Raw genomic sequence first — 20,984 nt, 5'->3', positions numbered from 1 at the left:
ATTCCTCAATTTTTTTAAGCTTTTCACAATGTAACAACTACAGACAAGATAATACACTTTTTTTTTTAAGATTTTATTTATTTATTTGTCAGAGAGAGAGAGAGAGAGAGCGTGCGAGCACTGACAGAATGGCAGTAGAGGCAGAGGGAGAAGCAGGCTCCCCGCCAAGCAAGGAGCCCGATGCGGGACTCGATCCCAGGACGCTAGGATCATGACCTGAGCCGAAGGCAGCTGCTCAACCAACTGAGCCATCCAGGCGTCCCGATAATACATTTTTAAAAAGGATTTTATTTATTTATTTGAGAGAGACAGTGAGTCCAACACAAGCAAGAGGGAAGAGTTGGGAGAGAAGGAGTCTCCCCTATGAGCAGAGAGCTGGTCACAGGGCCCCAGGACCCAACCCAGAACCCCAGGATCATGACCTGAGCCAAAGGCAGATGCTTAACTGACTGAACTACCCAGATGCCCCCAAGATTTGCTTTTAAATCTAACCTGCATTATTAACATTTTCTTTATCACTCTCTTAACAATCAACAGCATAATGAATCAAGCCCTGATTTGTGGTGTTATGTCCACGGTGTAAATACTCCCATCATAGCCAATTTCAAGATTTCAATGTGTAGTCACTGAATATGGAATTGGAAAGAAATTAGCATTTTATAGCATTTTCACTATATAGATACAATAATGTAAACAACCTCAACAGCATAAATAATAGTAAAATCATTAGGAAGTAATGAGCTTTGCATCAATATATATAATATATATTTTATAATGTAATAATGTTATATATAATATATGTAATATATTATATAATTTATATAATTTAATTTTAATGGTGGATGTGTTTCACAACTAATTCACAGACTTCCTGAAAATGTATCAGTTGTTGCCAACCCCAGCACACTATTGGAGTGGAGATAAAGGAATAGAGCCAATCTACCAAGTTTAAACCAGAATGTCCAGCTCCTTTCTGAAGTCTATTTTTATAACTGAGTGCTTGGTGAATATAGGAAAAAAGGAGGCAGGAGACCAGTTCTCTGTGTCAGTCTGATGTCTAACAAAAGACATCAAAGGGAGAGAGGGAACAGAATTGGGGGAGGGCTGCAAGGGGCAGATGGAGACAAGAAGAGGAAGTTACCATGGAAGTCTCAGATTCCCGGGATTTCACCCAGTGAACTCTGGACCTTAGATAGAGGTTCTCAGTGACATCTCTCCATAGAAAGTCCTGGGCATGGATGTGATGAGGTTTAATCTTTTTTTCAGGCAACCACAAGATTGCTTACTTCCTCTGAGGCTCTCCTAAACATCTTCATTCAGAGTATTGTTGTTTTGTGTTATTTTAAGTCTGTTTAAAAAAAAAAAATCAGTGAGTCCTTTAAACACCCTGTGTATTTAATAATCCCTGCTTAGCCTTCTTTCATTATTTCAGCAGGAAGGAGAAGTGATAGAATACGAGGGAAGTCAGCTATTTTTTGCTGTATCTCCCAGGCCTCTAAGAACAACTAAGGAAAACTGCTAGTTTGAGACCTGGCATCAGCTCAGTAAGATGCTATCGAGAACCTTTGCTCCTAGAAGGGCTGTTGATATTTGCACTGTCGCCCATTGCCATTAGGGGTGCCCTCTGCAAGACCAAAGCGCTTGGAACTCTAGAGTTTTCACAACCCACAGCTAGTTAAAAAAAAAAAAAAAGGAGGTTCTTCAGCCAGTGCAATCCGAGAGCTGGGCAAGCCTAGAGCTGCATACTAAGTATTGAAAGGGTACTGGGTGAACAAAAGTGGAATGAATTTGTATTTTAAAGGCCAATTGTTCCTATTCAAATGTGAGTTTGAAGGCAGGGAGGCCCAGCCCTTGAGCCCATGTTTAGTTCTACTTGAATAAGGACATCTTTGTTCCTCAGGTAGCAGCAACTGGCGACCTGCAAAGCCCGTCTTCACATCAAACTAGCTCTGACTTAATTTTCTTCAGAAAAGGATCCAGATTAAAAGCTAAATACACTAAATAGTGTTTTAAAATAAATGTTTTGAAACATTTGGGGGTCTTAGATTTGGGGTAACTGCTATTACATTGTATACCACCCATTTAATCAACTGTTGCACCGCAGAGTGTTAGAAAGAACACAGTCTTCCGAGACTTATTTATTTACTGCATTACACTGGGCAAATCATATACTCTTTCTATGTCTCAGTTTATTCTTAATGTAAAAAATGGGAATAAAAATCCTCTTCCTTGGGGATAAAATCTTGCCAGGCAGTGAGGATTCACTGAGAAAATGTATATGAAGGTGCCTAAAAGCAAACGGATATTCAGTGGTTAAATTTGTTTCTTCCATTACCAACTCCGCCTATCACAGTGGGTGCTCAGTAAATGTTCCAGGAAAGAAACTTCTTTTAATAACTGACCATAACCCAGCTCTAGCCATTTTCTCTCTTATAAGAAATGGAAATACACTTGACTTAATGAAGAAGAGCAAGGCAAGCAAAACAAAATTAGAGAGCAATGTAATGCCAAAGCCGAGTCTCTAAAGATATTTTAAATCTGGGTTTAAATTTTTCTTCACTTCAGAGGACTTCTGGAATGCTGGTAGTGATCTATTTCCTAACCAAAGTGGTGGTTACAAGGGTGTGTTCACTTTCCGATAATTCACTGAACTGTACAATTAAGATTTCTGCATTTTCTGTATGTGTATATTATTCTAAAATTTAAAAAACATGTAAAAATATTTTTCTCTACAGAAATCATGCCTAAGTTCAAGCAACGAAGAAGAAAGCTAAAAGCCAAAGCAAAAAGATTATTCAAAAAAAGAGAAGCCTCTCACTTTCAGCCCAAGCTAATCACACCTCCTCCGCCGCCACCCTCACCAGAAAGGTAAGGCGTAAGTGTGAAGAAGAAAAAATATTAAAAATCCCTTAAGGATAGGGTTACCAGATTTAGCAAATAAAAATACAGAATGCCCAATTAAATGTAAAGTTCTGATAAAACATGAAATTTTTAAAATATTGTTCCACGCAACATTTATAATATCCTTACACTAAAAAATTATTCATCCCTCTTCAGAAATTAAATTTTGACCGAGCATTCTAAATTTTATGTGGTGACCATCATTTAAGAGTTTAGGGGTGCCTGGGTGGCTCAGTTGATTAAGCATCTGGCTTCAGCTCAGGTCATGATCCCAGAGTCCTCTCCTGAGCCCCTGCTCAGCGGGAAGACTGCTTCACCCCCTCCCTCTGCCTCTCCCCCCATTCCTTCTCTCTCTCTTTCAAATAAATAAATAAAATCTTTTTTTTTTTAAGTGTTTAAATGAAGTTTAAATCATAAGAAATTGTACTGGAGATGCAAGTAACTATTTTCTCTTTCCCTAGTCAGTTTAATTGTATAAATCTGGTAACTAAGAGATGCAAGAGGAATATATAACTAGAATTTAAATCTCAGTTTTGGTAAAGTTTGGTCAGTTATTCTCTGGGACAGAGGTTTAAATGTGTTACTGAAAGAGACTCTGAGTTATCAGAACCCTAGGATACTGGGTTTCACAATGACATACATTATACATTTTGTTGTTATAGCTCTCTTTACAGAAAATTTTTTAAACTAAACTGGCCCTCAAAAAGTATTAACCATGATATTATCCTTAACTCTTCTCTCTCTTGAATATTGAAAATGGCCCTTAGCTGGTGTTCCTGCTTCTGCCTTTGCCCCTCTGCAGTGTATTTCTGAGCAACAGTCAGAGTGAGCCTCGTAAAAATCATGTCAAATTGCCCCTCTGCTTAAAACTCTCCAATGTCTTTCCTGGGGCACCTGGCTGGCTCAGTTGGAAGAGTGTGTGACTCTTGATCTCGGGGTCATGAGTTGGGTGTAGAGATTATGTAAAAATAAATAAAAACTCTCCAATGTCTTCCTTTCTCTGAGTCAAAATTAAAATCCTTTGTATGAGGCAGGCGCTTAGGTGGCTCAGCAGGTGAAGCCGCTGCCTTCGGCTTGGGTCATGATCTCGGGGTCTGGGGATCGAGTCCTGCGTCCTGCTCTCTGCTCAGCGGGGAGCCTGTTTCCCTCTCTCTCTCTGCCTACTTGTGATCTCGCTGTCAGATAAATAAATAAAATATTTTTTTAAAACAAAAATAAATAAATAAAATAAAATCCTTTGTATGACCCACAAGAGCAATATGATCTGATTCTGACATTCTCTCCTAATCCCCCTACTCTTCAGTTTCTCCATCTTAGTCATCCTGGCCTCCTTGTTGTTCCCTAGACACCTCAGACAAGCTGCTGTCTCAGGGCCTTTGCACTTATTATTACCCATGCCTGAAATGTTCTTCTCCCAGATATTTGTATTGCTAGCTTCTTTATTTTTTCCTTTTTTAAGTAGGCTCTACGCTCAACATGGGGCTTAAACTCATGACCATTAATCAAGAGTTGTATGTTCTACTGACTAAGCCAGCCAGGTGCCCGTGTATTGCTAGCTTCTTTGTTTGAGTTTTGTTTTTTTTTTTCCTCAAAAGTCACCTTCTCAGTGAGACTTCCCTAGCTAAAATTTCACCTCCATCCAACATTTCTCTCTTGCTCTATCCTTTTCCTCACAGTATTTATTCACTATATAACAATCCATATATGTTACTAATTGACTTTATTACCTTTGTCCCAAGACATGTAAGTTTAATGAGGGTATGGTTTTTATCATGTTGTTCATTACTGAATCCCTGACGCCTCTTTACTTATGTTTATTTTATTTATTACTACTTATTTATAAAGTAAATTATTGTATAAGTGCATCTTGGAACTCTAAAATTTAATGAAAATTTTGGCTTTAGGTAGTCTCTGCTCCTGAGTCATACTATAAAACTAGCATGTTATTTTACGTTTTAAAGATGTATTTATTTGAGAGAATGAGAGAGATCAAATGAGGGGAAGGGCAGAGGTTGAGAGAGAATCCCAAGCAGACTCCCACTGAGTACAGAGCCAGATATGGGGCTCAATCTCACGACCCTGAGATCATGACCTGAGACAAATCCAAAAGTTGGATGCTCAAGCTTAGAGTTGGATGCTCAAGCTTACTATGTAAGTAGAGCTGTTAGGGACGCCTGGGTGGCTCAGTCATTCAGCATCTGCCTTCAACTCAGGTCATGATCCCGGGGTCCTGGGCTCGAGCCCCACATCCAGCTCCCTGCTCAATGGAAAGCCTGCTTCTCCCCTCCCTCTGCCTGCCGCTCTGTTTACTTGTGCTCTCGTTCTGTCAAATGAAAAAAAAATAAAATCTTTAATAATAGTAATAACAAATAAATAAATAAAGCTGTTATTCCAACTCAGGAGTTTTTTGTTTGGTTTTGTTTTTCCTACAGAGTGGTTATTCCTTCAGCAGATACTTCCCTTAGCAGAAGTTGGCTAAGACCATCCTGGAACTTTAGACTTCCTAATATCAAAGATACCGTAAAACTTTGGACAAATAGAGTGTGGTCTATATACAATTGGTGCCAGAACTGCATGGCCCAGGTATGGCTTTGACAACCCCATCTTCAGCAATATGGTTTTTCTGCATATTTGGTATGTGTGTTCACCTGTGCGTGTGCTCAGGTCAGCACAATACTCAGGCTAAGCTCAGGTAAGATGAAATTATGGGGTCATGTAGGCCTTTGTTTCTGTAAAACATACATCAAACCATTTTCTTCTCCCTTTTTTCTTGTCCTGATCATGCTGCTTACAGAATTCAGGCTTGTTTATTTTTTAATTTCAGAGTTTAGAAGTATTGAAAGACACCATCTTTCCATCCCATTTCTGCCGCCGAGAACTCCACAGTCTAAAACAACGGTTTTGCATTTTGGAAAGTGAATTACGCAAGCTCCAGGAAACACTGAAGGTTGGTATTGTTAAACAGAAAAGAAATATGGGGACACCTGGGAGGCTCAGTCGTTAAGCATCTGTCTTCAGTTCGGGTCATGATCCTAGAGTCCTGGGATCAAGCCCCGCATCAGGCTCCCTCCTCAGAGGAAAGCCTGCCTCTCCCTCTCCCACTCCCCCTGCTTGTGTTCCCTCTCTCACTGTGTCTCTATCAAATAAATAAATAAAATCTTAAAAAAAAAAAAAAAGAAAAAGAAAAAGAAAAGAAATCTGGAATTAGGGAAGGAGGGCAGGGGTTATTCCCTATAGGAATCCCAGCGTGCTTTTACCAGAAAGAGCAATGGCTACAGGCAAGTGCTAGTCTTAGGCCTCTTTGCCCTCAGATCTATTCCTTAGGCTTCAAGGCTCCACTCTGCACTGCACTGGGGCTAATCCATGCAGCCTGTATGTGCTAAGGTCCATGTCACCTGGTTCCAGTTGTGCTTGGCTAATGGGAGACACTGAAGAGAGACGGTGGGGGTGTGGAGGGAGTGTGTGTCCCCTTTGTTCTCTGCTTTGGACAATTTCTCCAGTGATGGTTGTTGTCTCCCTCACCCCAGCTCCCTCCAGGTAAGTCTGTCAAGTTCCTGGATTCTCTGGGTTAACCCACCTCTAGAGATCAGGTTATAATGCTCTTCCCTTTGTCCCTCCAGCCTCAGGGTGTTCATGGCTTTTTCCTGTTGCTAATCTCTGGGTTGCCTCAATGTTCCCTATGTGTTTTCATCTCTTAATGTAACCAATTCCCCACCTTACTCTCACCCTCTTTTAAATACTCAGGATGATTTCTATTTTCTTGACTGATAGAGATAGGAAAAGCCATATATATCCACTGTCTCCAATCTCCCTTAAGCAAGCCCCTATTCTCAATGTCTAAAACTCAAGAAAACAAACATTGCACTTATTGGTTTGTAGGGAAGCTTCTGGGATTACAATCCTTGTCCCGGAATTTGTACCTCAAGATGAATTAGACAGGAAGAAAGGCAAATCACCTTACTCCTCTAGGCCTGAGTTTCCTCTTCTAAAAATGATGATGCCATCTATGGTGGGCTGAATCAATGGCCTCCAAAAGATATGTCCAAGTCCTAATCCCTGAAACCTATAAATATGACCTTATTTGGAGAAAGCGTTTTCTCCCATGTAATTAAGTTACAGATTTTTTTTTTAAAGTAACCTCTACACCCAACATGGGGCTTGAGTTCACGACCCCAAGATCAAAAGTTGCCAGGTGCCCCTTAAGTTAAGGATTTTGAAGTGAAGAGATCATACTCTACTATCAGAGTGGACCCTAAATCCAATAACAAATGTCCTTATAAAGGAGAAAGCAGAGCACACACAGAGGAGAGGAGGAGCAGTGGGAGCACAGGTAGAGATTGGAGTGATGTAGTCTCAAGGCCAGGAATGCCCATAGCTACCAAAAACAGGAATAGACAAGAAACAGATTCTTCCCTACAGCATTGGGAGGTAGCACAGCCATGCTGTCATCTTGATTTTAGATTTCTAGCCTCCAGCACTGAAAAAAATGAATTTCAATAGTTTTAAGCCACCAAATTTATGATAATTTGATAAAACAACCAAGGGAAACTAATACACCATCTGACTTCATAGGGTTATTTTTCATTTCCCAGGGCTGCCATAATAAAGTGGCATGAACTAGGTGGCTTATCTAACAGAAATTTATTTTCCCACAGTTCTAGAGGCTGAAAGTCTGAGATCAATGTGTTGACAGAGTTAGTTTCTTTTTAGGCCTCTCTCCTTTGGCTTGTCTTCTCACTGTGTCCTCAAATCGCCTTGTCTCTGCACACACATCCCTGATGTTTCTCCTGTATGTTCAAATTTCTTCTTTTTATAAGGACACCAGTCAAATGGATGAGAGCCTACTCTAATGGCCTCATTTTAATTTAAACACCTCTTTGAAGGCCCTATCTTCAAAGGCATCCTGGGGTATTATAGCTAGGGCTTCAACATATGAATTTGAGGGGTTGGGGGACACAATTCAGCCCCTAACATTCATGTGCCATCCCCTTGGCCTTTTTATCAGTCCTTGAATATGCTACATTCTTTTTTTTTTTTTTTTTTTAAGATTTTATTTATTTGAGATAGAGAACAAGTAGTGGGGAGGGGCAGAGGGAGAGAGAGAGAATCAGGAAGCTTGACTCAGGACTCAATCCCAAAACCCAGAGATCATGACCTAAGCTGAAGAAGGCAGACACTTAACGGAGTGAGCCACTCAGGCGCCCCAAATATACGACAATTTTTAGCTGCATTAAATATTTTTCCGTCTGCCAGGAACTCTACCCAGACCTTACCTCCCTTGAGACCTGATAAATTGCAGTCCATCTTTGAGATTATGGCTTAATGTCATTCTCCAGGTTTCTCCCTATTCATGCCCACAGCACAGCTCACTGTTTTCTTTTTTTTTTTTTTTAATGTTTTATTTATTTATTTGACAGAGAGAGATCACACATAGGCAGAGAAGCAGGCAGAGAGAGAGGTGGAAGCAGGCCCCCCCGCTTAGCAGAGAGCCGGATGCGGGGCTCGATCCCAGGACTCTGAGATCATGACCTGAGCTGACGGCAGAGGCTTTAACCCACTGAGCCACCCAGGCGCCCCAGCTCACTGTTTTCACTGAAGCATTACTTTGTTTTGTTCTGGGTGTGTTTGTGTTTCATGTCTGTCTTCTTTGCCAGACTGTCTGCTCCACGATGTAACAGACAGGGTTCACATCATACCCACACTGCCTGGCATATTGCACACACAAAACAAATACATGAATGAATGAATGAATGAATGGGTGAATGAATGGGCTTGTGATAAATGAGAAAATATTTTTTAAAAACCACATACTATACTGAGAAAGCATTCAATACGTGGTAGGTATTATCTTCATGACTCTGAGCCGCAAGAACCAAATTAATCTGTTACTCATTTGCCAAATGTAATGTTTTCTTACAGACAGTCTTGGAAAATTCTTCCTGCCCAAACTGTGGTCGAACCTGTCACATAAGTGGTAAACTCACAAATGTGCCCACCCGCGTGCTCAGCACCCCTGGAGAATCTCGAGCAGTACTTCCTCCCACACTGCCACAGCCAGCCGCCCACCCTCCGGCTCTTCTTCCTCCGCCGCCCCCGCCCCCTCCACCTCCTCCTCTGCCTCCACCTCCGCCGCCCACAGCACCTGTGCTGCTCAGAAAATCTGATCGCACTAAAGCCCTGCAGGTAGGAAACAATCTAGTAATGATGTGTTTTGGTCAGTGTGTAACAGAGTAGTAAAATAAGGCGGCCTTTTGAGACGAGGCTAAGGGCTTTGAGAGGAAAGCTGCATTTTTTTTTTTTTTTCTGATTCCATCTCTTAATTATGTCAATGATTATGCTTTTAAAAACTCAGGCCTGTAGAACTGGTTTAGAAACAAAAGTGATTTTTTTTTAAGGGATAAATGAATGAAAGCCAGTAGATTGGAATATTCCTAATGGCTTCTCAGAATATCTTTTAACCGAAAGAAAAACCTCCCTGGGAAACCAAATTAAGAACAGAAGGTGGCTTAGTGAGTAAAAACAGAATAAAAAGAGTTGGTGGATCCGAAAGTATAATATCATGAAGCTGAAGGACCAGCCTCCATTAATTACTTAGCCACTAAGGGAGTATTTGTGAATCACTAACATAAGCATGACCCTGTTTTAAAATCTGCTAAATTTTCACTCCAGATAAATTTGGTTTAAAATTGCTGGCTTAGGGGTGCCTGGGTGGCTCAGTCTATTAAGCCTCTGCCTTCAGTTCAGGTCATGATCTCAGGGTCCTGGGATAAAGACCCACATCGGACTCTCTGCTCAGTGGGGAGTCTGCTTCTCCCTCTCCCTCTGCCTGCTACTCGACCTACTTGTGCTCTCTCTCTATATCAAATAAATAAATAAAATCTGTAAAAAAAAAATAATAATAAATAAAATGGCTGGGTTAAATCCAGAGCCTATTACTACATTTGCCATAATGCATAGCCCTCTGACCATACGTTCTTGTTCTATGGGAACTGAGTCAACTTTTTAGGTAATTCAAGCAAAACTTCACTTTGATTTGAGGAACTTCTTCAACTCTGGTCTTATTATCATAAATAATGAGGAAGATGCATAGTTGCAGAGAACTAGCCCACCTCTTATTTACTGTCAAAGCTTTACATTTTGATGAATACTTTACAGTAGCATTAGCATCCATGTGTACTGAAAACAGGATCATTCTCGGTTGAATTAAAAGAATTTGATATGTTCCTAGGGTAAATAAGAGTTAGTTTTTAAGTGAGTCTTTAAAAACTGGATTTGGATTTGCATTTGACTAGATATCTTGGTTACAATTTGAATTCTAACCTCTCCATGTATTTTAAGGCTGGGCCATTAAAAAGAGATGGACCCATGCAGATAACAGTTAAAGATCTACTGACTGTGAAGTTAAAGAAGACACAGTGTTTTGATGAAAGGAAGAAGGTAAGCTGATCATACACATGATCTTAGAGCTTTTAACCTGGCTGTCTCTTTCTGGAAAATCAGCCTATGTCTTATGTACAGAAGCCATTCTGAGGTAAATATTCGATGTGTTACCTGAGTAGTTTTGGATCCTCAACAAAATGTGTAGACCCCAAAATTATTTAATTAGGCAGTTTTATCTACCAACCATTAGTCTAAAGAAGTAGAGACATACTTGGAAACTTTGTAATAAAAATTGAGTAGTAGATAATATCTTACCCATACTCAGCTTTCAAGTATTCATTGTTGCAGCATGTTTATATTTTGAATGATATCTTTAAGTGTGTTTTTTGATACTGTCTCATTTTGTGATTAAAGCTTATACCGTCACCAAAGGCACAGAATCCACTAGTTACTGTCTCTGACCTGCAGCGTGTCACCCTGAAGCCCAACTCCAAAGTACTATCAACTCGAGTTACAAATGTCTTGATGTAAGGAACTACATTGTGTTATGCTCCACTGTTACTTAAAATAATGTTTTGTTTTGTTTTGCCTATCTCTAACTTTAAAAGTTGTATATGCTCATTGTAGAAGACTGGAAATCCACAAAAGTTACAGAAGAAAATGGGGGTGCCTGAGTGGTTCAGTCAGTTAAGCATCTGCTTTCCGCTCAGGTCATGATCTCAGGGGGGGAGTCTGCTCATCCCTTTGCCCCCGACCCTGTTCATATTCTCTCTCTCTCAAATAAATAAATAAAATCTTTAAAAAATTTTTTTGAAAAAGAAAAAAAAATCAAATAACTGTATGATTGAAGATAGCTACTATTAACATACTGTTGTTTATCATTCTAGTCTTTGTGTGGGCATCTACTCTATTATTTCCATTTCATGATGCTATTTATTATAAGATACACCAATGATTTATTAGTGGATTTGTGGGCAGGCGTGGCCCAGGGGCACCTGGCTGGCTTAGTTGGTGGAGCCTGCAACTCTCAGTCTCAGGTTGTAAGCCTGACCCCCAAGCTGGGCACAGAGATTACTTAAAACAAAACAAAACAAAAAAAACCCAAAAAACAAATACAGATAAATGGATTTGGGAGGAAAAGACATAATATCAAGAATGTTTTGGGGCAGGGGTGGGGGGCGCACCTGGGTGCCTCAGTCGGTTGAGCATCTGCCTTTGGCCCCGGTCATGATGCCAAGGTCCTGGGATCAAGTGGTACATTGGGCTCCCTATTCAGCATGGAGCCTGCTTCTCCTTCTCCTTCTGCCATTCCCCCTGTTTGTGCTCTCTGTCAAATAAAATCTTTAAAAAATAATAATAATTTTTTTAGAGGTGCCTGGCTCAGTCAGTTGGAAGAACATGCAACTCCTGATCTCTGGGTCATGAGTTTGAGTCCCATGTTGGGGATAGAGATTACTTAAAAAAGAAAAAAAAAGAAGAATTTTTAAAGCAGCCCAATTTCAGAAATAATAAAATATGAAAACTTGTATGTCTTGGAATCGATGAAATCTTGTGTGTGTGTGTGTATACCTGTGTATAATCATAACATACATGCAGTTAAGGCTTTTCCTGTTTAATGTGTCAAGAACTTTCCCCCATCTTATTAAAAATCAGTTTAAAGCATCATTTTGACTTCTTCAGTATATATAGCTCATTATGTGCAAATTTCATAGATAAACTCCTATTTTGAAACATTTAGGTTGTTTATGATTTTTTATTTCTAATTCTTCAGTGAACGTCCTTGTCCATCACCCATGTGCATAGCTGACTCTTTCCCTCAGATGGATTCTTATATGTATAAGTACTGAGTCAAGACGTATTACTTATTAGGGCAATTATATCACCTTATGCTCTTATCAGCATCTACGGCTTGAACTTACAACCGTAAGATCAGGAGTCACACACTCCACTGGCTGAGCCAGCCAGGTGCCCCTCTGCTGATGTAACAAATAGAACCACTTTCTAGGACATTGCCTATGGAAACGTCTGCTTTGCTTTGGGAAAGGGGATAAAATCTGGCAGGCTCTAACTTTTATATTTTTATTTCATCAGTACCCCTGGTAAAAGCCAGATAGACCTGCGGAAACTACTTAGAAAAGTTGATGTAGAGAGGTAATATGCTCTCTTATCTTTATGCTTTCTGAATCCATTTGAAAAGTTAGCATAAAACACAGCTTCTAATTTTTTCAATACCTTTGCAGAAGCCCAGGTGGAACCCCACTTACCAATAAAGAAAACATGGACACAGGATCTGGGCTGACTCCAGTAATGACTCGGGCCTTGAGGAGAAAGTTTCAGGTAAGCCTTTAGAGGAAACAAACAAACAAAAAATTGTTCCTTTTCTTCAAAACCCATATATTTAGAATCATACAATCTAAAGGATCTTTCTTATAATAATCTTTAAATGATACCTAATGCTTTACAAAACAATTTCATATTTAGCCTTTATAAAATTCTGTGACCTAGCTAGCATTATCATCTCTACTTTCACCATGAATGTCTGGTTTTATTAATTCCTTTAGATAAGTATTTATTAAGCACTTCCTCTATGCCAGGCACTGTGCTGGAGTACCAGGGATACAGTGGTAAGCAAAAACAAACCTAACTTTATTGTCTTGGAACATTCAGCCTAGTGAGGAAAATAGACATTAGTCAAATAATCACATATTTGTATAATTCTACACTGAGGTAAGTACTATAAAGGAAAGGAATGGGGTTCTGTGGGAACCCACAGAAGAACTTTATCTAGCCTAAGGAATCCCTTAGGAGGTGATGAAGTGAGACTTGAAGGATGAATGGGAATTAACTGGGAAGGTTGCCTATGGGATGAGGGGATGGGCCCAGCATGGACGTTTAGGAGGAAAGAGCTCCAAGCAAAAAGAACAGCGTACATAAGAGTGTTGAGGCGGAGTGCACCTGACCTAACTGAGAAACTGAAAAGGAGCCTAAGTAGCTGTAAGAGAAAGCGAGTCTGACAGTGAAAAACAGTGATGAAGACGCAGATAGGGATCAGATCGTGCACAGTTGATAGGAAAAGGTCTTGGCAGCTTTCTTCTTTGTCACCTACATGTATGACCCATATACTAAATTCTAGTATATCAGTGAAACCTGATGTGATTTCTTCCAAATCCTGTTTGTCTGTCATCTCCCTGTTCACCTCGTTCACTGGATCTATGAGGAGTAGCCATCCGTCTGCCACTCCTAGTAGAGTGCTGGGACACAGACTTCACTGCTAACACTTTGCCAACCCAACACTGTCCCCTCTTTGTTTCCTCATTAAGAATCAGTGCCTTTGGGGCGCCTGGGTGGCTCAGTGGGTTAAAGCCTCTGCCTTCAGCTCGGGTCATGATCCCGGGATCCTGGGATCGAGCCCTGCATTGGGCTCTCTGCTCAGCGGGGAGCCTGCTTCCTCCTCTCTCTCTGCCTGCTTCTCTGCCTACTTGTGATCTCCGTCTGTCAAATGAATAAACAAAATCTTTTAAAAAATAAAAAAATTTAAAAAATTAAAAAAAAAAGAATCAGTGCCTTTTGCAGACAGTTTGGTTTCCCTCATGCCAATCACTGTTTTGAAGGTGTGGCCACATTTCTCTTTCCTCCTTTTGGAGCATCCAGTAGGGACCCTACCCCCAGATCACATTTCTTGGTGATACCACAAATTATGAAGGACAGGGGCAGAAGGCAGGGGCCTCACTGAAGGACTAAGCCCCTTCCTTTCTTTGTTCAGCTCTGGGATTCTTTTGTGTCCCTGCCCTACCCCATAATCACTATAATGAGTTGAGTAATGTGGAAACAAATGAAAATGCGATAAAGAATAAGCACACATATTGAACAACAACATCAAAAATCCCAGAAAGGTGGGGTGCCTGGGTGGCTCAGTGGGTTAAGCCTCTGCCTTCGACTCAGGTCATGATCCCAGGGTCCTGGGATCAAGCCCCGCATCGGGCTCTCTGCTCATCGGGGAGCCTGTTTCCACCTCTCTCTCTGCCTGCCTCTCGGCATACTCGTGATCTCTGTCTGTCAAATAAATAAATAAAAATAAAAATTTTTTTTAAAAAAACCCAGAAAAGTATCTGCTGTATGAGCTGTTCACAAAATCCACTTAGTAGGAGGAAGTTTTTAAAAAAAAAAAAAAACTGTTGTTAGACATAAAATGACTCGTCCTCCTCCCCACCCCACCACCCCCAGAACTTAGGTTTCCTTTTTTCTTTAAGTCTGAAGCAACTGTATTAGTTAGGTTTTGCATTTGGTAACAAAATTTGCTTTTGCATTAGGTAACAAAAATCTGACCACTGTGGCTTAACAAAGCAGCACCTTATTTTTCTTACCTACATATTTCCTTGGGAAGTAGGCAGCCATAACTGGTACAGCAGCTTCATCATGTCTTCACTGCTCTTCCATCCTTAATGTGTGGCTTTTATCCTCATGGTAAAGAATGCCTCCACCTCCTGAAGCCCGGTGCCCACATTCTAGGCAAGATAAGGAGAAAGACAAAGGACAAAAGGGTGTGCTAGCTAAGCTACCCCTCACTTTATACAGGTGCTATCCAGGAACTTCTGATTATCTCAGAAAAACTGGGAAAAGTGGTTTTTAGAGTCTGGTGCATTGCTGCCCTGCATAAAATCTGGTTTCTGTTAGTGAGGAAGGAGATCTGTGTTGGTCACATAATTCATATTATAATTGGGACCCTTTTTTTTTTTCATAGATGGCTCACCCTAGAAGCCCAACTCAAACTCTGCCACTTTCTACAAGCAGCTTTGATGAACAAAACTGATGCTAACTCTGCCTGATGCCACATGATGATCCATAAAACATACAGATAAAATCACCCCAATCCTTTTTTTTTAATGTAGTAGAGTATATATATAAATAATTATACTAATATATAATTCCATGTGAAGAATTAAAGTATGTACACAGCCCCATACATACTGTGATATAAAGTGAGTATTTGGGTATTTTTTTAGTTTGCATGATCAATAAGAGAGCAGATGGGAAAATGCAGTCCCTAAAGTGATGTTTATCTGGGAATTACCCAATTTAGGTTGGAGAGGTTGTTCAAATTTAACTAGATAACAAGTTTATACTCAATAGGTACAGTTTTGACGTTAAGAAAATAACCTGATTCCTTAAAAAATAAAATGAAATAACCCAGTTCCCATTCTTCTTGCATATTCTCAGGTAATTAAAAAGAAAAGTATTTCAGCCTATAAAGCTAATGCATTCTTCAGTAGGCGCTACAGACTTGATCAGTAAAAAAAGATCCTCTAGATTTGATTTCTGTTTACTGTAAAGTTAGGAGGTAAGACTGTCCCCCACACCAACCCAATTATTTTCCAAATGGATTTGAAGCAAAATATCCAATATAACCTTAAAAATGAGAATGTACCATTTCTAGCAGCTAGAAAGGATCTTTAGGTAGTCATATCTAGATCGCTGAAGTCTGAGATATTCCTTTCTTTGACATTTTCTATCCACATTCATGAAGCTAATTATAAGTTTTATGAGGATCTCAACATGAATCGTGTATTTTCCAGAGTGGCCTGCCAAAGATTATCTGAAGTCCATAGCAGATCTCCTGTGAGACCTAATTCCTGTTCTCAACTGCCTGTATCTTCGGTAACAGTAATAATACAAACCTCACTGGATTTTTGTTCTCTCCTGACACTCCAGGGTAGCCAGATTTGGCAATTGTAAATATACGACAGCCAAATTTGAATTAAAAAACAAAAAACTTTTAAATATAAATACATCCTATTAAACAATGGGTAGGGGATTTTTTTGTTGTTGTTGTTTTAGTATGTCCCAAATATTACATGGGAGCTATATTACTGAAAAAATTATTCACCATTTATCTGAAATTCAGCTTTCACAGGGCATTCTTTATTGTATCTGGTCACCCTATGGGTCGGTCCCCTACAAAGTTGCCAAGTATTTCTGGGAGCCCCCAGCTTGTCAGACATGTCTACTTAGCAGTGGACACAATTATAGCTTCAGCCAGGATCCCCATTACTATTACATTAAGTATCACAGAGTAAGGGAAACTCTCATCAGGGTGAGTTCCTGTGACTGAAAGTGCAGGATTAGCTTTGATTCCCTGCAGTTCCAAGAATAAGGACAGCAGCTGCTTGTGGATGGGAAACAAGGTGTTTCAGATCTTTACTGAACTTCCTAGCCTGACAGGAAGCAGCTACAGGGGTGATACTATTTTAGCCTAGGCTACAAAAGATACTTCAGTCATTTCCCAGAAATGCCTATATTTCCACAGACAAATACTGCTTTGAGATACCAAATAAAGTGTTGTGGAAAGTCACCAGACTGGAAAGCAGACCTGAGGACCATGTTTTGTTCTCATGAGACCCAAATTTATGTCTACAGACACATTTATGAATGAAAATTAAATAGGTAATAAAGTTAAGAAATATACCTGCTTCTAATTTAAAACAAAACAAAACAAAACAAAGCCTGCTAGCTACATTTATATTATATAAGAATAAAAGGAATGATCTCTGAGAACAAAACATTTGAGTATTTGTAATGATGTTTTATGGAGCACTTACAATACTTATATTAATAAACCACCATGTACTGTCTCAATTTAATTTAAATGATTTGATGATTTGATCATTCTTGTGGAATAAAGGTTCATTTAAAAATGCTATAGAAATCCTATATATAAACATTTATAAAGCTGCTATTGCCATTGTACCAGTATTAAAAATGTTTTCTACCTTGTGTTTTTTACTAATTTTTATGACAGGTTTTATATTATACCATTTGAGAATCTTGTGAATGCTATGGCTTCATTACACTGTTGCTAATTATATACTTCCAATGTTTATTTTCAGACTGAGTAACAACCATACAATATAAACACCAAGGTCCACCTGGTGATGTTTTAAAAATAAAAAGCAATAAAAAAAAAACCTTTGGTTTTTTTCTTTAAAAAAATTTTTTGGTAGAACGATAACATAGAAAAGTACATAATACACAAATTAATAAATCATAAAGCAAATGCTCACGTAACCACAAAGAAAGAGACTTTATAAATGTCTTTAGAAGCCTTGCCTGTCTCCCTCCCCTAACACTATCCCTTTCCTCAAGAAGTAACTACTGGTTAGCTTGTTATAATAAATATTTCCTTGCTTTTATCCTCTAAGTACACATCCCTAAATGCTATGGTTTATTTTGCTTGCTTTTGAACTACCCAAATAGAATCGTAAATTATGTATTTTGTTTCTGCCTTCTTTCTTTCTTTTTTTTTTTTAAGATTTTGTTTATTTACTTGGCAGTGAGAGAGAGAGATCACAAGTAGGCAGGGAAGCAGGCTCCCTGCTGAGCAGAGCCCAATGCCAGGCTCGATCCCAGGACCCTAATTTCATGACCTGAGCTGAAGACAGAGGCTTAACCCACTGAGCCACCCAGCTGCCCCCTGCCTTCTTTCAATCAACATTTATGTTTAGATTCAACCATGTTATATAGTGGTATAGATTACTTGTTTTTATTGTGTGAATATAGTTATCACTCATTCTTTTATTTTTTTTTAATTGTTTTGTTTTGGGTTTTTTTTTTTTTTAAGTTTTATTTATTTATTTATTTAACAGACAGAGATCACAAGTAGGCAGAGAGGCAGGCAGAGAGAGAGGGGGAAGCAGGCTCCCCGCCGATCAGAGAGCCCGATTTGGGGCTCGATCCCAGGACCCTGGGATCATGACCCGAGCCGAAGGCAGAGGCTTTAACCCACTGAGCCAACCAGGTGCCCCGTTATCACTTATTCTGTTGTTAATGGAAATTGGGATTGTTTATAATTTTTGGCTATTATGAACCATGCATGACATTATGAACATTCTTGAATATGTACATATGTACAAGAATTACTCTACTGTGATATCTAGGAGTGCAACTGCTAGGTTGTAAAGCATGCCTCCTTTCTAGATACTGTGAAACTGATCTTGCAAGTGGTTGTACCAATCCATGGTCCCCTCAGCAAAATATGAGTTCTTGTTGTTCCTGTTTTATTCAAGGGAGTCTTTTGTATTTGAGTTTTCAACATTTTTTTACTTGGGAAATGTGTACAATGCTTATGGTTAATATACACTTATTTTGCCTGAATTTATAAGTCCAACGATTGTTAAGATGATTTTATATCAGCAAAGTCACATACTAAACAGCAAATAATACACATGGTGAGGATCACAATATGATTTATATTGATAAAAGTAGAATTTCTCATTTTAGTTGGATTTTCAAAAAGTGATAGGATCTGGGGGCATCTGGGTGGCTCAATTGGTTAAATATCTGTGTTTCACTCAGGTCATGATCTCAGGGTCCTGGGATCGGGGCCTTCCTCTGGCTTCCTGTTCATCTGGGAACCTGCTTCTCCCTCTCGCTCTACCCTTCTCCCATCCTCGCTTTCTCTCTCTCTCAAGTCAATAAAACCTTTTTTAAAAAAAGATAGGATCTAAACATGTAGAGAAGGGAACAAGTAAATGGTAAGTAGGCAAATTTTTTAATATGTATATGAAAGCAATTCCTTTTTTATTTTATTTTATTTATTTATTGCACAGAGAGAGAGCACAAGCAGGGAGAGCAGCAGGCAGAGGGAGAGGGAGAAGCAGGCTTCCTGCAGAGCAGGGAGCCTGACATGGGGCTCAATCCCAAGACCCCAGGATCATGACCTGAGCTGAAGGCAGATGCTTAACTGATTGAGCCACCCAGGTGTCCCGACAAATTTTTTTAAAAATATGTTTTTTTAAAAACCCACTCCTGGGGCACCTGGGTGGCTCAGTCGTTGGGCGTCTGTCTTTGGCTCAGGTCATGATCCCAGGGTCCTGGGGTTGAGCCTTGCATCCAGCTCCCTGCTTGGCAGGAAGCCTGCTTCTCCCTCTCCCACTCCCTCTGCTTGTTTTCCCTCTCTTGCTATGTCTCTCTCTGTCAAATAAAATAACAACAACAACAAAATCCCACTCCCACTCCTTTTTGAATTCTTTTTAGTAAATAAGGATTGGTTGAGAAGCCAAGTATAGCTTAATTTATTAAAAACACCACCACCATGGACTTACGGTTCTATCCTTCCTTTGAAAATTAAATGAAATAATTCTTCCCCCACCACAGTTTTATTTAGATATAACTGACATATAACATTGTATTAGTTTAAGGCATACGACATAATGATTTGATATATGTATATACTGCAAAATTATTTCCACAATAAATAGATAAAGATAAAAGAGGATGAAAAGTACAGCACAGGAAATATAGTCAATAATATTATAATAACTACGGTGACAGATGGTATCTACATCTGTGAATGGTGACCATTTCATAATACATAATTTTTGAATCACTATGGTATACACCTGAAACCATACAATGTAATATTGTATGTCAACTCTACTTCAATAAAAATAAATAAACAAAAACAAGAGGATGTCTACCCCAAAACCTGCATACAGAAGTTCGTAGCAGCTTTACTAACAATTTACAAAACTTGGAAGCAACTAAGATGTATTCTAGTAGGCAAGAGGATAAATAAATGGTGGTACATCTAGATAACAGAATATTATTCAACACTAAAAAGAAATGAGCTATCAAAGCATGAAAAGACACAGAGGAAACTTAAATGCATATTACTAAGTGAAGAAGCCAATCTAAAAAGCTATGCATTGCATGAGTACAACTACAGGACAGGGTGGAAAAGGCAAAACTTATGGAGACAATAAAAAGATCAGTGGTTGCTAGGGGTCGGAGAAAGGAAGAATGAATACGAGACACATAGAGGATTTGGGGGGCAGTGAAACTATTATATAGGACACTGAAATGGTGAATACATGTCTTTATACATTTGTCCATGCCCATAGAATGTACAACACCAAGAATAAACCCTAATATTAGCTCTCAATTTGGGGTTAATAATGATGTGTCAACCAATGTAGGTTCATAGATTGTAATATAGGTACTGTTTTGGAGCCAGATGTTGATGGGGTTGGGGGGTGGGGCAGGGAACGTGTTTGTGTTGGGGCAGAGGTTACAGTGGAACTTTCTGCTCAGTTTTGCTATGAACCTAAAACTCTTTTAAAATAAAAGTCTATTTGAAAAGAAAAAGGAAAACAGGGAGTAAAGAAATGAAAGTGAACAAATTCTAATACGTTTTAAACATTTTACTATACATTTTAACGTTTTGATATATATTCTTCCAAGAAGGAGAAATTATTTTTTTTAAGCTTGTACTCCATAAACCTTTCAAAATCACTGGATTTCTTTTCCACTGATGTGAGTGAATTACATTTCTTTAGAAATAAGACAGAAGAAAGGAAGTATGTTCACCTACCTTGCTTTGCCAGTTATCTCTAGAGCTGTGTTTCTCAAACTGTAACCTGTGTACAAATCATTAGGATTTAGTTGAAATGCATGTACTGATTCAGTAGGTCTGGGTTAGGGCCAGAGATTCTATCTACATTTTCAACTAGCTCCCACTTGGACCTGCAGGCTCCACCTTCTGTAGCAAGATTCTAGAGTTTAAACCGAACTACTTTTCTATTTTTGCAAGAGTCACTTGACCAGCTTCTTTTGCAGTGTTTTTGTATTCCTTGAACTGCAAAACTCTGTTTCCAATCGTCTTTTTGATCTCTCAATTCCTACAGCCTCGTGTTAAGGCAAACCTTAAA

At 39.2% G+C, this 20,984-nt stretch overlaps 1 protein-coding gene and 1 long non-coding RNA gene across 2 annotated transcripts in view; one reads left to right on the top strand and one right to left on the bottom strand.

Annotated features, from left to right (window-relative positions):
* Positions 1-16,140, top strand: part of PRR11 (proline rich 11) — a 24,076-nt gene extending 7,936 nt beyond the window's left edge. The window contains exons 2-10 of the mRNA XM_032871928.1: positions 2,736-2,868; positions 5,334-5,484; positions 5,726-5,848; positions 8,821-9,084; positions 10,240-10,338; positions 10,696-10,808; positions 12,373-12,432; positions 12,522-12,618; positions 15,023-16,140. Coding sequence (XP_032727819.1) covers positions 2,741-2,868; positions 5,334-5,484; positions 5,726-5,848; positions 8,821-9,084; positions 10,240-10,338; positions 10,696-10,808; positions 12,373-12,432; positions 12,522-12,618; positions 15,023-15,091 — 1,104 coding nt within the window. The 5' untranslated portion in view covers positions 2,736-2,740 and the 3' untranslated portion in view covers positions 15,092-16,140. The remainder of the gene's footprint in view (positions 1-2,735; positions 2,869-5,333; positions 5,485-5,725; positions 5,849-8,820; positions 9,085-10,239; positions 10,339-10,695; positions 10,809-12,372; positions 12,433-12,521; positions 12,619-15,022) is intronic.
* Positions 473-20,984, bottom strand: LOC116876024. Its single transcript, XR_004384305.1, has 4 exons — positions 20,648-20,984; positions 14,646-14,786; positions 12,546-12,624; positions 473-1,348 (listed from the first exon to the last, which is right to left on the bottom strand). It is a non-coding gene; the product is annotated as an uncharacterized LOC116876024 (long non-coding RNA).

Source organism: Lontra canadensis, unplaced genomic scaffold (assembly GCF_010015895.1).
Source record: "Lontra canadensis isolate GAN:19392208 unplaced genomic scaffold, GSC_riverotter_1.0 scaffold43, whole genome shotgun sequence".
NCBI classification, from domain to species: domain Eukaryota; kingdom Metazoa; phylum Chordata; class Mammalia; order Carnivora; family Mustelidae; genus Lontra; species Lontra canadensis.
Note: the sequence above shows the minus strand (reverse complement) of the source record. Positions and strands in the feature narration are given on the sequence as shown.